Here is a 17,377-nt window from a genome sequence, read left to right as displayed (position 1 = left end):
CAACTGCTGGGACCACTGCTGCTTGGAAGGACAAATGTTTGAGTGTGGAAAAGAGCACATAAGGAAAACCCCACTGTAACAATGTGGAACTTCTCAATTAAACACAATTCTTACCATTACCCTAAAGAGCATCTCTATCCATGTGCTGCTCCCCAGTTCACACAACACAAAGATGGGAAAGAGAGGCTGCCAGCAGGAATTCCTGTATTCCTGTACAGCAGAAATATCTGTTCACTGGTGATGGGCTTCAAAACACCCATCCATTTGTGTCAGCCCTTTGTGAGTTGAAAGCTCCACACCCCATTCACAGAGAGGACAAAATGCTGTCTCTCCTGTAAACATAAACCCTCCTCAAGAAGGAAAGCTCAAAATATTAAAAATAATATAAGACTGGAACAAGAGCAGTTTGCTTTGAGAAACTCAAGAGTCATAGAGCATGTATGATTTAATATGCATGAGTAAGAATTTATGCATCAAATCTGTGGAGCTATTTCAGGTAATGCTGAGTATGGGAGCATGGTTCCCATACATATTTAAAAAAAAAATTAAACAAACCCCAAATAATTTGTTACTTTGCATATATTATATTTATTATAAAAGGTGATCTTTAAATATTTAACAAATAGCTGTCTTTAAAAAGAAATTACAATATATCACTGCTTTTGTAGTCTGAAAGAACTCAGTCCATTCCAGCTGACTCAGCTGCAAAATCAGCAGGCCATAAAATTATATCAAGAATTACAGATGCTTAAACATTTTCTCTTAACCAAAATCGAACCAGGGAAAGGCTGTACCACGAAAGGAGCATTAACATCAAACAAAATCAATAGAAAATGTTGAAATTTGCTGGAAAATTTCTCTTGGAACACAGTATAAACAGTGTGCCCACCAAGCCATAAATCAAGTCATCTTGGTTTTCATGAACAATTTTGGTGATTGTTCTACATTCCCTCTGGAAGCCACAGGGAATGAATGCTTGCTACAGCAGAGAATTGAGGAAATTCAGTGTCCTCACAGAGTTTCAGAACTTGGAACCCCTGCCCTCAGCTCCTCCGGTGCTGCAGGAGAGTGGAGAGCAGATTTTAGCATCTTCCTTGTGTTTTTCTGTTTCATATGAGATCACTGTAGACGTTCATTTAGAAGGTCAGAACTTAATCTCCTTTTTAACTTCAAGTCTCCAGCTTTGAAACATAACCCGGTCCTACCCCCCAAATCCACTGTGGAAATTGCCAACAACCTTCCACCTGCACCCAAGGCTCTGCAGCTCAGTTTGGTGGAGCTGAAATTTCACTTCCCCTATGGAACTGAGAGAACAGGAAACTAGGGCCAGTTTAGGGGGTTTTCTCCCAGGTTTTAGTACTGCTTTCTAGGTAAAACTGGGTAAGAGACTACAACAGAGTGTTTCTAGCACTCTCTACTCTCCTCTGATGAATCACTCTCAAATACAGCCAGATACAATTTGGAATTGACTCAAACCCATTTTGTTTTTCCTGCTCTTTGCATGAAACAGGTGTGTTAACCCCAATGGAGTCTGAGGATTAATCAAAGAAAACCAAATATTTTAACACTCAAATCACTACTTACAGCTTTCACAATGTGAGAGAGCTCATCACAGATCCCTCACATAAGCCTGACAATATAATGTGATAGTTTGTGGGTTTTTTGGGAGAATTTTTTTATTTTAAAAGCAGTTAAAGGCTCATGATGACAAGCAGCAACAATAATAGCTAATAGAAAAATCTAGCAAGGATAATGAAAACCCTGATTTATAATTATGTCCACATAAGCAGCACCTTTAGTTCTCCATTAAAATGATGAGATAAAATTAATTATAAATATTAAAGACTAACATCTCTAGCAATGATTCCTCCTAACTAACCTAAGTGTTTTTTCTCAGCTCTGAAAATATAATTAGCATGAAAGCATACACACAGTGATGTCTTATTATCTCTTTAACACCTTTTCTGTCCTGGTTGATCAATATCCAAGGATGCAGTGTCCTGCTTAATTCAGAGCTGCAGGAACAGACAGCCTTTGGTCCAGCCTGACTGAGAACTCAAACCTCTGCCCTTGGCTGGAAGGTAACCATGGATCACCAGAAATAGATACCCAGATCTGAAAAGGAATAATCATGGAGCCACCCAAAAATAGACTGATTTCAGAGGCAATTCACGCCAAGCTGGCCTGGTTGGCTGTGCTGGCTCAGAGATAATCAGCTTGCTCTCCTCCTGCACAACTCTCTACGGCACAATTTAACTCCCACTCTTTGCCATAAAACAGTTTCACTTCACAATTTTATAACCTGAAACAATGAGGATGGAACTCAGCTGATCTTCGGTACAAAGAACAGAATGACAAAATGTGCTCTGTCAATGTGTCTAATTAGTAAAGCTTATTTTTATTAGCATCTTGATTTTCCACGTAACCTAAAGGAGAGTACATGTTCAAGAGCACTTTGCTTTGCAGATAACCCAGACAGCAGTTAAAACAAGTATTTCCAGACTCTTGAGATATATTCACCTTAATACGCAGAAGCAGTTCGCGATGTAACAGTCCAGCATATCCATGTGCCTATGTCAGACAGGCAGCTGGATGTTAACATCTCTAAAGCCATCTCTCAGCAGCACAGGACCTCGCAAGGGTGAAAAAACACAGCCCTGAGCCTCGGCCTGTGCCTGTGGGAACAAACCACACCCTGCTGAGACCTGAAAACGAAGAGCCAGCGAGGCAAGCCAGCGGCACTTCCCGGAAGGCTCCGTGGCAACTGCACCTGTTTGTTTCTGCAAGAGGAATACACAAAACCCGCAGAACACAGCTCAGAAATCCGCCACTCCAGCGAGGATGCGGAGGAGCGCTGCGGGTGCACATTCTGTGCCCGGACAGCGAGCCATGGCTCAGCAGCAGCACCAGCACCGCCTGTGGGCCCTCGCATGACGGCTTCGGCTGCTTGGACCGCGACACGGGGCAGTGACAGATCCCCGCTCGGAGCTGGCACAGCCCAGCCGCGGCCGTGCTGGGCAGGGGCGGTCCCGGGGCGGGCCCTGAGCGGTCCCGGGGCGGTCTCCGGGCGGTCTCCGGGTGGTCCCGGAGCGGTCCCGGGGCGGGCCCTGAGCGGTCCCGGGGCGGTCCCAGAGCGGTCCCGGGGCGGTCTCTGAGCGGTCCCGGGGCGGGCCCTGAGCGGTCCCGGGGCGGTCTCTGAGCGGTCCCGGGGCGGGCCCTGAGCGGTCCCGGGGCGGTCCCTGAGCGGTCCCGGGGCGGTCTCTGAGCGGTCCCGGGGCGGTCTCTGAGCGGGGCCGGCGGCGGGCGCTGCGCAGAGCCGGCTGCCCTCGGCCGCAGCGCGCCCCGTCATGCCCGGAGCGGCCGCGCTGGGCGCCGGCCCCGAGGCCGAGGAGAGCTACGACTTCCTCTTCAAGCTGGTGCTGATCGGCGACGCCAGCGTGGGCAAGACCTGCCTGGTGCAGCGCTTCAAGACCGGGGCCTTCTCCGAACGCCAGGGCAGCACCATCGGCGTGGACTTCACCATGAAGAGCCTGGAGATCCAGGGCAAGCGGGTGAAGGTGAGCGGCGCCGGGCCCGGCGGGGCTCGCTCGGGCCGTGCCCGCAGCCGGGGCCCCGGGCGAGGAGAAGCGGCTGCCGGAGCCGCTGCCGGGCCGGAGGCACCGAGCGCAGGAACGGGCCGGGCCCGCCCGGGCCCCGGGGCAAAGGCTGCCCCAGCCCGGCCTGCGCTGCTGCGGCGGCTCCCGCTCGCCTCGGGCTCCGTTCTGGCCCCGCTCTGCTCACAAGGCAGAAGAAAGCTCAGCTGGACTGTCGTGTTTCCAGAAAGGGATGTGGAACGGGCAGATTGAGAGAAGGTTCTTAAATTAGGCATGTTATTATCTTAAGACGCTGTTTTACAGGGTGTCACAGGAAGTGCCGTTTTTACGGTTCTTCTTTCTCGAACCAATAAACTCTAAATTTGACCTTTTCGGTTTTTTTTTTTTTTTTAAGCTAGAGGAAATCAGCTGGTTGTTAGGGTTAGAAAGAGCCTAGGGCATATACCCAGTGATGTATGCTCAGATTCTCAGTGGCACAGATTCCCTACGGCTGTGCTCACCCCTTGAACACAGGAGTGCAAGTAAACAGCGGGGAGAAAATGTTTAAGGCATCTACGGTTTGTAGTAGGTGCTTTTAGCAATGGTGCTTCAAACCGGGATCAATCCCTTCACCAGCCCCTCCAGAACGGGGTCGTACAACTATCCTTCCCCGGCTGGAGTAGAAAGCATTGGATTCAGTCACTGCCTGCAGAGAGGTGATGGAACTGTAAAGCTTTTAGTGACACACAAATACAGTAATGCGGTTAAGTTTTGGCCTGTGTTTACCAAAGTTGGTGTCAAAGTCCTCTGTTGTTTTTTTTTTTCTTATAAATTAACTTAGGTGACCAGAATGTTAAAGTGAAAAGGTTGCAGAAAACAGAAGAAATGAAGGCTGGCAGTTTTTTAGGAAAAGAGGAGTTCACGGTTCCACACCCTGCAGCAGTGTTTATTTTCTTGTTAGTGGCACACCTTTCCCTGTCACGTCTGGCTGGGGCTGAGGAGCTGAAAAGGAAACTCAGGTTGTCTGAGGTTTTTTCCTGCGGTTTTTGAGCTGTCAGTGCCTCTTCCAGACTCTCTGGCAAGTGAGGAGTGGGGGGTTCTGCTTTAAGGTGGAAACCTGCCTCCATTTAAATGCTGAGCACTGAGAAAGTGATAAATGTGTCTGTTCCTGGTGCCAGGGACTTCAGGAGTACCCCAGGAAATTAGCCAAACTTCCTAGGTGTGCTTTTTTCATACCGTCACTACTCACACCTGAATAGTCCTGGATTTGTAGCCTGTCTGTAACAAAACCTGTGTGTTTCTAAGTATTTTATGAAAAACAAGTAAGTGCAAGATCTTGAAGCTTATCTTTTTCTTTGGGTTGTTCAGTGCTTCCACTTAGAAAAAAAAAAAAGAGGAATGCACATATTGAAGAAGAGTATTTTAAGTATTACTTTAGGGAAATTAATCCAACACTCTTGCTGATTTACCTTACAGGTGCTTCTGTCAGCTGCCGAGTCGGGGGCACAGCCTGAATATGAAAGCATTTGCTTTGAGGTTTTTTGTTTTGTTTTGGTTTGGTTTTTTTGGTGGGATTTTTTGGTTGTTTGTTTTTGTTCGGTCTGTTAAGGTGTGGGCTGTGTGTGAAGTTTAAATCAGATTTTCCCAGTTGGATTGAGATTTCAGAGCAGCCCATCTAACCTGGGTTAGGTTTGCTCAGCATGCTCTTGGAAACAGGGAATAAGGAAGCATTTTCTTAGACTTTTTTTGAGCTTACACACACTACTTGCACTTCTTGCCTCACAAAAGTGGGACAGGCAGTTGTCTGCTGCTTTGATTTTGTTAGGGGTTTATGCTACTCAAGACAGTATTGTTTTCTATTTAGCAAATGGTGAAGGAATCAGAAAATTCCTGTTTTTATAATGTTTCAGAGGCTCAGCTTTGGAAGTTCCTTCAAAACAAAATATCTACCAAAAAAAAACCACAAACAAACAAAAAAGAAGGAGCCCTTGAATGCTACTTGTTCCACCTCCCCAGTGGCCTAAACTTCATTTTTAGTCTGGCTGAGGTTGTTGCAACCCAACAACACTTATTTTGTGATTGAAATAAACAATTTAAGGTTAAATGTGTCCCTTTCTGTTTCGAACTTCAAGTGTTCCCATCACAGTTACATAATGTTTCTGAAATATTTGGAACCCAGGGATTTTAGGTCTCACTTTCTTTTGATGTGATTTGTTGGGGTTTTTTTTTTTTGATAAAAATGATGAAAAGATGCCTGTTGGAATACTGATGGTAAAGGTGCTGCAAATAGCTTTTTTTTAAAAAATTATTTATGAAATTTGAGACTTTCCTTGCACGTTGAAGCTGTATTCTGTCAAGTGTCTCACGTGGTGTTCCTTCCACACACTGCTGCTTCATCAGCTGCTGAAGCTGACTAAACTTCATATAGAAAGAGATCAGCTTTATGAAATGTCTGCAGGCTGTCTTCATTTAAAGAAATGTTCTAGTACATGCTGTTTGAAATTGATGCATGCTGCTTTCTCCAAAAGAAATCCTCCCTAGCTGGCTAAATCCTGGAGTACAGCCTGTAGTGCCCAAAAGTTGGTCTTGTTAAAGACTCAAAAGTGTTTAAAAGTGGTGTTAATTGCTTAATGCATAGTGATTAAAGTCCTGTTGATAAAATAATGACTTGTTCTTTCAGTGATAGGAAAAAATCTGGCAAACAGAATAAAAATGTTTTATAACTGTTATGTCACTGTAAGAAAAGATATTTATAAAATGCTGGAACCGAGATTTTACATAATGATAGGCAAGGACATTCCTAAGTCCAGGTCCATAAATCATGTTTAGTAATAACAAAAGTCTTTTTCTCTTGATGGATTACTTCCTGTGAGCTGATTAATTGTCCTTAATGCCTACTTTATGCTGTCATTTCATAGTGTTTTACTTAAAGTGTTTTTTCCTCTGTGCCACAGTTTTTCTTCCTCAGTATAACTTTCAGAAAGTAGCAGGAGAGAACAGTTGAAAACACATTCCTTTTACAACAAGTACTTCTTTATGTACCATTGCACTTCTTCATTTACAAGCTTTTTCAGCCCATATGTTATCAAGATTATTGGCTTTGATTCAGGCCTCATGGCTGTGAATTCCTTTCAGAATGGCCCAAAATATACTTTTGTGTCATGATCTGGCCAAATTGCCAGTGATATAAAGTTGTGACTTGTCTTGTCTCCTGACTGGGGATTTAATAACTTTGCTTCACAGATAAAAGCAGAGCTGTTTGAAGCAATATTCTTTGATATCCAGAGGAAAATGTAGCTTTCTGTTAACTCCTTTGACACTCATAACCTGGAGCAAATGGGAACACTACATTCCCAAAATAGAGAGATTCCTCATTCTCTGAAAATTGTGTAGGGAAACATTTGAAGGGAGCAGTTTATCTTGACTGTCCTGTCTATGAATATCACTTCAAATTGAAATACACTGCCACAGAGATGTTGCTTTTGGCAAAAAACAGCATGGATTAAGTTGCAAGGCTATTTCAGTAAGTTTTTAGGAGCAAGTGTTGTGTTTTGCCAGCCTACAGGAATGTATATTATTGTTTGCCATTGGAGATGGCAGGAGTCAGACACAGTTGGTTAAGATTAATTTAGCAGAGTCTTTAGATCCAGTATTTCACTGCTGGGAAATTTTATGGAATATCACTGCAAAAGTGACATTTCTGTTTTTATAAAGGAAGGTATCAGCAGGAGGATGCCCTCAGTCATTATTTACGCTGCTCCACAAGCAAAAGTACACCCGAACTCCTGTGATACTTCAGAAGAATTAGGAAAGTACTTAATAAATTATGTATCAAATAAGGGAGGGAGAAATTATTTCATGTGTTTTGGGGCCATCTGTTAAGCATTAACCTTTGATAAACAATATGTTTATCAATGCAAGGAGCAGCCACATTTGGTAATGAACATTTACTGTGCTCTTTGGCCAACCTGTCACTCACCAGCTTCAACATTTTGTCTATCTCTGTAGCTGAAAATCTGCTTTCTATAAGACTGAGCAGACATCCCAGAATGATCTTCCAGAGAACCTCCATGAATTTTACCACCTTCTGTTTTCCTCCTTGCATCTAACTGAAATACTCTTTGTTTCAGATTTTTTCTGGTGTCTCTCACTGTCCTTTCTGTGCCACCCTGAAGAGTGTGGCTGTCCAAAAAGTTCAAAGCTAAGAGCAGATCAAAATAACCAGCTTTTGTGAGTAAATGAGTGAAAATAGTGAAGCAATTAGCACAAGAAAGGTGGCTCCTTTACTCTGCCATATTCCTTCTCAACAATGAATATGTATTCCCTGTTCTTTGCCCTGTTCTCTTTTGCTCCTAGCAGTGGTCCCCCTGAAGGCCTGCCACCAATCTCTGATTTCATAGGTGTTTTTAATTAGTAGTTTCAGTTGAATCCAGCACAATTCTCCAGCAATCCCAACTTCTCTGTCTTTCTTACTCCAAAGGAGTTGCCAGTAATTACAAAATCAGGAACTGCTTTAAAAGGTTACTGGGTGACAGATGTGGCTACCACCAAATTATTTACAAAGCTGAAGCACTTAAATCGAGGAAATAAATAATTAAGAACTTTGTGTCATTTACAACACATGTCATACACTTGTATATAAATATATATATATATGCACATGCTTGTCTATACAGAAGAATACATGAGCATATCTTTTTTAGTAACCTGTGGCTAGTACAGTCCTTTTGGTATTTAACTTTTAACTTAAACTGAGGGCCTTTGGAATGGGAAATAGTAAGACTACATTTTTTTCCCCAAAGAGTTTTAAATTGTTACTTTTTGTCAAGAGTTACATGCTTATAAATATAGTTTAACAGAAATACTATATAAAACTTTTGCTGTGCACAAGCTGGTGAAAGTTGTAGTTGTGATTGGTGTTTTTGTAAAGTTGTCATGGTTCTTTTTCTGTAGAATTCCGTGAAAGTTATCTCTGTAGACGTGCTGGAGAAAACAGGTTTACTTAGGATCAGAACTGGTATTTTTGTAACTACTTAAATTATATTTTTAACCATATATCAGACTGATTAATGTTACATGGAAATATTTTTCTTAGACTTTTCTAAAGATGCTGTCAAGCAAACTAGCTGTATTTTTCCTTTAGAAATACAACTTGCTTTACATTAAGTAATCTGGTTCATAATACTTCCTTGCTGTGTCTACAGTGTGCATTCTTAATGATGTAAGACATTATTCAAATTACAAATGATGTGACAAGGTTTTCAAGCTTCCAAACTGGAGGAGGAGTTGTTCTTAACTCAGTCGCTCTGCACTTTTATTTACACCACGTGAAAAATGTAAGAGAAAACAATTTTACTTTTTAAACCAAACGTTTCCAATTTGCCTGTATGCACAGAATCCCTCAGGCCCTTCCCAAGAGCTGAGTAATCATCATTAGCCTTTTCTAGCACTTGTCCTAATCAAGTATTGAGATTTAACAAACACAAAGGTCTGGTGGGAGACTGGAGTACAGAGATCATCCACACACCTGCCCCCAGTTTCCTTGTCCCTGGTAAGTGCTGACTGCTCTGAACCATTATTTGCTGCATTAATAACATTGCTTTGTGGTTTTCTGAGTCCATTACAGTCCCTTCTCTGAGAATACTCTTACCAGAACTGGGAAGTCCTTTTTCCTTGGATTGATTCCTTTTCAGCTGTACATATATCAGCTGGGATCTGAATGCTTGCTTAGCACAGGAAATGAGATCTTATCAGCACAGCCTTTTCCAAAGTGAAATCTGCTGCTCGAAAATGCAGCAGAGTCAGAAGACACAAAGAAAAAACTACTGTGCAAAAGAAATAAAAGGAAAAAATTATTCCATATTATTTGGTATAAAATAGAACTGGCACATTGTGTTAAGTTGTCGACAACACTTTAAAATAATCAGAGACAGGGGAAACCATAAATAAAAGGTCCACGCTATGGGAGGATTAAAAACCCCAGTAGTATTTACTTATGTCCTGTTTCAGTGGAGATGCAGAATATAAGGAATGGCACAAAAAGACAAGCAGTGGTCTCCCATTTATCATTTGGGGATAGAGAAGTGAAAGTGCAACAGAATATAAATTTATAGAAGGAAATTATTTAGTTTCAGTGTGACTAAATAGTGAAGCCAAGAGCTTTGGAAGATTCAGAAAAAATTAGAGTTTTATGAAGAGGTTGAGAACATCCACAGTTACTTCAGATTAAAAGATTCTGGAATATAAGTCATCATGTTCCAGGACATTAGACTACCTATAAAACAACAGGATTTACAAAGAAATTCCCTATGAGCAGGATATTGTGTTTGTCCACACTGAATTCTTTGGTTTAATCCTCTGGAACATCTAATACTGGGAACTCAAACTCTGATACTAAATTCATCATTCTTATACTGCTGGATTTAGGCAGAAGTATATAAACCAAGCATTTCTTCTTCCTGCCCAGACATAATGACATAATGGTCTGTTTCACCACCCAAAAAAGGACAGGTGATTGGACAGACCAGATCCTTGGCTGACTTTATTGAGACCTAGGATTGCTGGCATTTCATTTACACACCCTTTTATCTGTGTTCTTTAAATTGTCTCGTATTTCCTTCTGAAACCGCATCAGTGCTCTCAGATTATGTGACCACATCCTGCTCCCTTTGTTCCTGCCCCTGTCACAGAGCTGGCAGAACCACAGAGAAGTGTGGTAGCCAAAACCCACCTGTAGTTTCAGTGACACCAAGTGACCTTGGCTGAAGGCTGGCACCTTGTTCTGCTGCAGAGGGTGACAAAGGGGTAGGGCTGGGCACGGAAGAGAATTCCAAAATCTGCCACAGAAGGAGCTTGCTGGCAGGAAACCAGGGTGCCAACTGATTCAGGTACAAACTTTGAGCAGCTAAGTTCTCACCATAGATTACATATATATATTAATTATTTTATATATGTTTATATCAAAGTTCTCAAGCATATATTCTCATCCTTAGACAAAAGAACTAAATATGAACAAAAGGCTAGGTTAGCACAGGGCTAGAATGTATTGCCCATACAGGAGATTTGGATCAAGGCTGTTGGATCAAGTCCTGTCTGTGTCCTGTGTCTCACTGTGCTGTGTCCCTCAGCTGCAGATCTGGGACACGGCAGGCCAGGAGCGCTTCAGGACCATCACACAGAGTTACTATCGCAGCGCCAACGGGGCCATCCTGGCCTACGACATCAGCAAGAGAGGCTCCTTCCTGTCCATCCCTCGCTGGATCGAGGATGTCAGGAAGTACGCCGGCTCCAACATCGTGCAGTTACTGATTGGTGAGTTGGAAATGCCAGTGCTTGTTTCATATGGCCAGAAGGTTTTGGTTTTGGTTGAAGTTAAGGTGTGTGCAACAGACCTGATTGGAGATTTTACCAGAAGAACTGATTCAGGGAAGCAGAGATGTTTTGCTTTGATTGACTTCTTAAGAGAAGTAGACAGCTTTGAATCCTTTGCACCTCGTCTAATGGAGAACTGGGATGCCCAGGATTTCCCAGTTCTGAGGCACAGCTGCTGTGGAGTCCCGTCTCCCCCTCTTTCCTCCCCTCTCCTTTTTCCTTTCCTTTTTCATTTCATCATAAAGATCTTTCCAGGGCCCAGGGAAGCTCCATCATAGCAAGCTGATGCATTTTGGTGAGTTGGAACACACGCACACTTCAGCAGACAGGGATTTTTGGAATGACTTTGAGGCAGTCAGAGTTTGTCAGTTCTTTGCTAGGAGTTCTGCTTTCTAGCCCAAATGTTTTGGACTTAGATGCAGCTCTTGGGGCCTGTAGAGTTGCTAAGACAACAGCAGGACCATTCTAGATTTCCTTAGGAACCAGCAGCTGTCTGCTGTTTTCACAGAATGGTTTTAACCTCAATTTCTAGCCTATTCTCTTCTGTTACTTTTTCCCTATGGGTAATACAGAAATACAGGTTGGAAAGGGCTGGGGACAAGCAAGACCAGAGTCAGGTTGGTCAGAGCCTTTTCAGTCACATTTTGAGAATCAACAGAATGGAAATTCTTCAGCTTCCTTGAAGAACCTCCTGCCAAACGCTGCCTGTGACACAAACAAGCCCTTATAAATCTCAATGTTGTTCCCTTTCCTTCCAGGAAACAAGTCTGACCTAAGTGACCTTAGAGAGGTTCAGCTGGAAGAAGCTCAGAGCCTGGCTGAACACCATGACAACATCATCTGTGCCATAGAGACCTCTGCGAAGGACTCCAGCAACGTGGAGGAGGCTTTTGTGAAGATGGCCACAGAGCTGATGATGAGGCATGGAGGGCCCATGTTCAGTGAGAAGAACACTGACAGCATCAAGCTTGACAGCAAAGACGTTGTGGAAGGCTGGGGGTGTGGTTGCTGATAAGAGCTAGCTGATATCCCTAGCTGTACTGGAATTTAGACGGTGCTTCACCCTAATGCTGAGTAGCATGGTAGCCATATTCTCCTCCTCCTCCTGTGAAACCAGCAATTTTGTAGAAGTTAGACACAATCCTGTTTGCTTCGGTGTCTTAATTTTAAAAAGGGACTTTGGAGAAATAGTCCTAAAAGTCAAACCCTCTGAAAAACTTACTCAACATTTGTCCCCACCATTTTATTTTCTGTAAGCTTCATACGAGTTACAAAAACGGAGGAAACGACTTTGAACTTGGTATTTTGGGGTGGGAAGACATTTGGTTGGGGGAAGAGGCTGATGCAAACCCAAAGGTCTGAGCATTTAGCGTGGGTCTGGTGGCAAAGGAGATCACTTTTGGAATAGGCAATCTTGACAGTGTCTCCTTAAATCCTCAGCGCTGCACTAGTGACCAGAAAGTGTCAGTGTCTTTGATAGTGGTATTTCAAGGGTCATAATAGCCAAGATTTTGATGACAGGACCAAATAGCAGTCACCTGTCCTAGGGCATATAAATTGCTAGTTGCTGTTGGAGCAGGCCCAGGTGGGGGAGCTTCTCTCAGGTTTTGTTATCATTTGAAGTTAGTGTTTTAACAGAAAGCAAAACCAGCCTGAGCGCTATCGCAAGCAGGGCTGGACCAGGGCAGGGATTTAAAACAGCCTTGAGGAGAGGGAAGGTGCATTTCATTTCCTGTTGTTTGCACAGTGGTAGCTCCTTCTTCCAAGTGGAAGCATTTCCAGAGATTTTGCCCTCAGGTCTCATCATTTCATTCCACAACTCAAGACCTGCACCACTGGAAAGAGAAACCGGAGAAACCTTGAGCTGACTGTAGCCAAGATCTCTTCCCATGTGCCTAAAGGTCAAGTACAGGGTTCATTCTGGTCAAACATTTGATGTTGTGTTACCAGAGTGCATAAGTGGCATAAGTGGATTTGATTTTTTTTATTGGTTTTGTTTTTTAAACCATCTCTTTTAAGTACTACATGGGCATATAATGGGAAAGAAGACCTCAGAATAGCTGAGAACTGCATGATTGCAACTTCTTGGCTGTGAAAAACCAGCATTGAGTGATTCCCTCCCAGCTTTGTACCCAGATGTTCCCCTCTCCCTAACACAAGTTACCAGTTGCTTTTCATTTCTTTAAACCACTCAGCAGGAAAAATCTTTCACAGTGGATCAAAATCTACATAAAGTAAAACAGATTTTATAATCCAGTTATTTCAGATGCAGCCCTGTAGAGTTTCTTGTAGATGTAGCTGAGGTACTGATGGATTCCTCTGCATTTACACTCTCAGGCACCTTACAAAAGTGTATTTGCAAAGAGAGCAGGGGCAGCAATCTTTTTAACTCTGCAGATAAAGCAAAGGTGTTCAGGAATGGCAAGCAATTCTGGTCATTTGAAGGAGTTACTTTCAAAAAGCACCCATTTGAAATCACTTGACCCTGAAAAATCCAGATCAAAAAGGACTTGAATTGTTTTGCTACTAGGCCTGCACCAGTTTAGTCATCCAACATATCCAGTGCCATGAAAATTAGGAAGATTTAGGAAAGGGCTAATGGATACCAATTTTAATACTATTCATCTTCCTGTAGCAAATACTAAACCATTTTCTGATCTTTCTGTTTTTTTTTTTAAACTGTGAGGTAGATAACTGAGGAGTAGTGTGTGCTTTGTAGCCTGTTTGCTTCTACCTAAGGGGTTAGTTTTCAAATTTTATAGTTGGGGGAATGAAAAGGCCTTAAGTTTTTCAACTAGTATAGTTTTCACAATTCTGATACTTTCTACAGAAGGGCAGGCTGAGCTGCAGTATTGGTAGTGTTTTTGGATAGTTTTCCAGAATATTCCTACTTCCAAAGATAGCAGGCAATAAATGTCCAGCTAGACATTTGGGGATTTGAAATTGGGAATGGGAATGAAAATGGGAATTTTCCAAACCCTAGAATTGTATTCCCTATATTCTGCTCTCAGGAGGAACTGTGAAGACAGTCCGAGCTGAAACTCGGTGCTGGTGACTGCTTTTCCTCCTGCTGAGATCCTTAAGGTACAGAACATTTGCAGACACTTGACTTTCTGTCCTGACTCGTTACAGTTGATGTCTGTAGGTCGTGGTCCTGCAGTTCTGCTTGAACAGGGACCCCCAGATGAGCTCAGCCCCCCACTGCCTGCAGGATTGGTGCCAAATTATTTAGTAATGAGAAAAATCCACATGCATTTAAGAGCAGTATTGCTACTTCTCAGACTGAAATCCATAGTTTACATAGTAACTCATCTTAAAACTGGAACAAGAAGCAAAATGAACATAAATCCTGCTTCCAGTGCAGCCAGTGAATGATTGTGTTTTTACAGTAGATGAAGAACTGAGAAACTGTTGATCCTATTCTAGCCTAAACCTCTTTGTTTTGAGGTTTGTTTAGTGAATAAGTAGAATTAGACCAGGCAATACACTTTTCATTACAATTTGCCTGGATGTATCTCTTAAACCAGGCTTGAAGGGTGAGGCTCTGTCTGCAGGTCAGTCTGGCTCGGTCAGAAAACGTGAAATACAGCAGCAGTGATTTGTGTGCTGTACTGTAAGTGAAGGCACCAATTCCAATTGGTTTTCAGTTTCTTGCAGGGAACTAAAACCGTGGCTTTAAATCAGTTTTGTCTTTTAACTCTTGGCTCTTCTGTGTTGTAACAAGTGGAGTACAAGTTTGCATGCCCTCCTAACTGAACAAAAGAAATAGAAGAAGACCTGGTTTATTTTTAATTTTCCTTTTTTTCAAAAGAAACCTGAAGACCTGGTTTATTTTTCAGGTTAGCAGCTGGTGGTGCTCGAGCTCTCAGTAGTTAAAGTTTATTTTGATTACCAAACCCTTCCTTTGTTCACTGCCCCCTAGGCTGGGAGCTTCTTGACCAGAAATAAACAGTAAATGGAGAGCTTTTCACTGCCCTGCTGAAGACTTTATCAAACCTGGGACTACACGCAGCCATGAAATTCATTAGGGAGATTGTTGGTTTAACTCCATTAATCCCATTGAACCCAAAAGGATACTGGAGTGAAGAGAGTGAAGAGCAATAAACCTGTGATTTACGGGTAAAAACCCGAGTTTCAGCTCTCAGGGTATAAATGGGCACTGATGTACATCCAGTGAATAATTCAGTAGTGCTTGTTCAGAGTTCACAGCATAAACATTTGCCAAGAAATCTGTTTACTGCCAGTTGAACATTAACAGGACTATGGTGCAGTAATTGCTTTTAAGCAGATCCCCTTGGCTGATCATGTATTTGCATTAGTATTTATCATTTCTCTTTGGCAGTACCAAAGTGTGCAAAAATATTACAAAAGCACAGGAGGGGACATTGATCTCTGCCTTGTAGCACTTGGGAGTGGAATGCAGAGGCAAATACTGAAATGAAATCATCAGCAAAATGTGGTTCCCAGGAGCCTTTGTTACACTTTGTATTGATTTCAAGCTAATTTTATCTCCAGTTTCTCATCCAGTCCATCATCACGGATGGAACTTGTAGAAATATTTATAATTATGTAAATATAAAAGCAAATAAATGCTGGCCCAGAAACCTGCTAACGTTTGCTTTGTAAAGCAAAATTTGACAAAAATGAGAATACTTAAGAACAGAGGGGAGGGAAGTCCTCCCACAGTACTGGAAAGAGGTTTTTCAGGGGGAAAAAAATCTAAATGAAGCCCAGCTAAAACCACTAATAGCTTTCCTGTTAGCTAATATTGATAGATTTCCAAGAGCTTCACCAAAAGTGGAGCTCTTGCTTGTTTTGTGTGCCTCGATTATCATATATGAAAACAAAGGTTTGGAAGATTGTCCTTTGCACACAGCATGCAAACTTGTCCTGAGGACATTTCTTAAAAGTGAGCCAAGAGCTGAATTGACACAGACACAAAAGCTGCAGACAGATGCCTCCCAATCTCTTCAAAAGCATCTCAGTACCATTGCAAATAAAGCACAAAACTTGTGTGGAAGTGGTTTTGCACTAAAGGGAAATAGTTATCAGAGAGAAAAAAAAAAGTCATTAATGTGAAAGGAGAGCATCCTGGTTATTCTGCATTTTTCATGTTGATTTCCTGTTTCAATGCTGTGCATAAGAAAGATTTTTCCCTTTAAAAATTATATTAAAATAGATAAAGTGTGAAAAGTAGTTTGATACTTGACAAAATAAACACTTTCTTAAGAGAGTGGTAATACTGATGAGGAGAGTAACTTTGCTAATTGGGCTTGGTGGTGCAGTATGAGGGGTTCCCTACAGTTGTTGTGTTGGAATGGTGTGAGACACAAAAACCATTCCCAAAACAGGGGAGCCAGTGGGGGACACCAGACCCTGTCCTGCCTGCCAAACAGAAAATAGATACAGGCATGTACTGAGCAGAAGGTGAATTTAGTTCTTTGTAACTGTTTTTAAAGATTTCTGTTTTAGATCTCTGATGGGCAGATGTGCTCTGTGCTGTCAGCCAGCTTTTCCCTCTTCTGTGCCTCACTCGCTGAGATCTGACAGGTAAAAACCCCACAACTCCAGAGCAGGGAGCATCCCAGCCAGTCTGGCTCACACACACCTCTTGGGGGGAAGGAAAAAAATCTCTAATTCATATTGAATTCATTCACTGCATTCCAAAATTATTTGAGGGGTTTGGGTGATAACAGTGTTAAAATGGTTCTGCATTTTCTAGGACAAATCTGTTGCTTTTCAAGGTTTCTTCAAGAGATGCAGGCTGTACATTTCTAATCATCAGTAACTATTTTGCTTTTAATCTTTGTTATCACAATACTGAATAAATGATTTGGAATATGAGGAGACAAGGGAGCAAGCTTGCATACTACGGTAATTTTTTATACTTTACCTTCATCTATTTATGAATTTATTATGAAAAGTATTTTTAAACATGAAACCTGCTTTTGTTGTGAATTTTAGCAAAGTAGTGGATACATTGTACTGTGTATCATTTAAAAGGTTTAATTAAAGTAAACATTTGGCAATTAACTCCTTTTGTTGTTATTTTATGCATGTACCTTGTTGTGGTATATGATCAGAAACAAAATCAACTTTAAGAAATTATGTATGCTATCCTACAGTGCTGTATGGTCGACTTTTACACAAGATATGGCCTAATGTACTTTTAATTAAACAAATGGTGCTGAACTAACTTCCTCTTATCCTCCCAGCTGTCCATCACTTCCAGAAATGCATGCACTTCCAGTTGTTCCCAGTTAGCAAACTCTCCAGCAGAGCTGTCTGTGAGGTGAAGAATGAAACCCGAAATGCCCAATGTTGGAGAAGCGTAAATAACTTTTTCAGTGCTTGCAATTAAGTGTGAACAATGTAGTTACAACTGTACCTCCCCAAGGGAACGTTTAGATCCTGGATTTTATTGAAGTGCTGGA

At 42.1% G+C, this 17,377-nt stretch overlaps 1 protein-coding gene across 2 annotated transcripts; it reads left to right on the top strand.

Annotated features, from left to right (window-relative positions):
* Positions 1-3,303: 3,303 nt before the first annotated feature.
* Positions 3,304-16,976, top strand: RAB43 (RAB43, member RAS oncogene family). Of its 2 annotated transcripts, none has more exons than XM_014260441.2 (3): positions 3,304-3,557; positions 10,706-10,883; positions 11,702-16,976. In XM_014260441.2, exons 1-3 carry the CDS (start codon positions 3,348-3,350, stop codon positions 11,953-11,955), a joined length of 642 nt encoding a protein of 213 aa, XP_014115916.1. In that variant the 5' UTR covers positions 3,304-3,347; the 3' UTR covers positions 11,956-16,976. The 2 variants fall into 2 exon arrangements, with proteins under 2 accessions (XP_014115916.1, XP_005531858.1); XM_005531801.3 differs by having other exon boundaries at positions 10,700-10,883.
* Positions 16,977-17,377: the final 401 nt, after the last annotated feature.

The sequence above is a fragment of the Pseudopodoces humilis genome, chromosome 13, assembly GCF_049639895.1.
Source record: "Pseudopodoces humilis isolate 2021_Gansu_Grassland_sample_001 chromosome 13, ASM4963989v1, whole genome shotgun sequence".
NCBI classification, from domain to species: domain Eukaryota; kingdom Metazoa; phylum Chordata; class Aves; order Passeriformes; family Paridae; genus Pseudopodoces; species Pseudopodoces humilis.
This window is presented reverse-complemented; position numbering and strand designations above follow the sequence as displayed.

Coding starts and splice junctions, on each gene's coding strand:
- RAB43 (XM_005531801.3), top strand. CDS start 3,348: ATGCCCGGAGCGGCCGCGCTGGGCGCCGGCCCCGAGGCCGAGGAGAGC. Junction 3,558..10,699: donor TCCAGGGCAAGCGGGTGAAG/GTGAGCGGCGCC, acceptor TGTGTCCCTCAG/CTGCAGATCTGGGACACGGC. Junction 10,884..11,701: donor CATCGTGCAGTTACTGATTG/GTGAGTTGGAAA, acceptor CTTTCCTTCCAG/GAAACAAGTCTGACCTAAGT.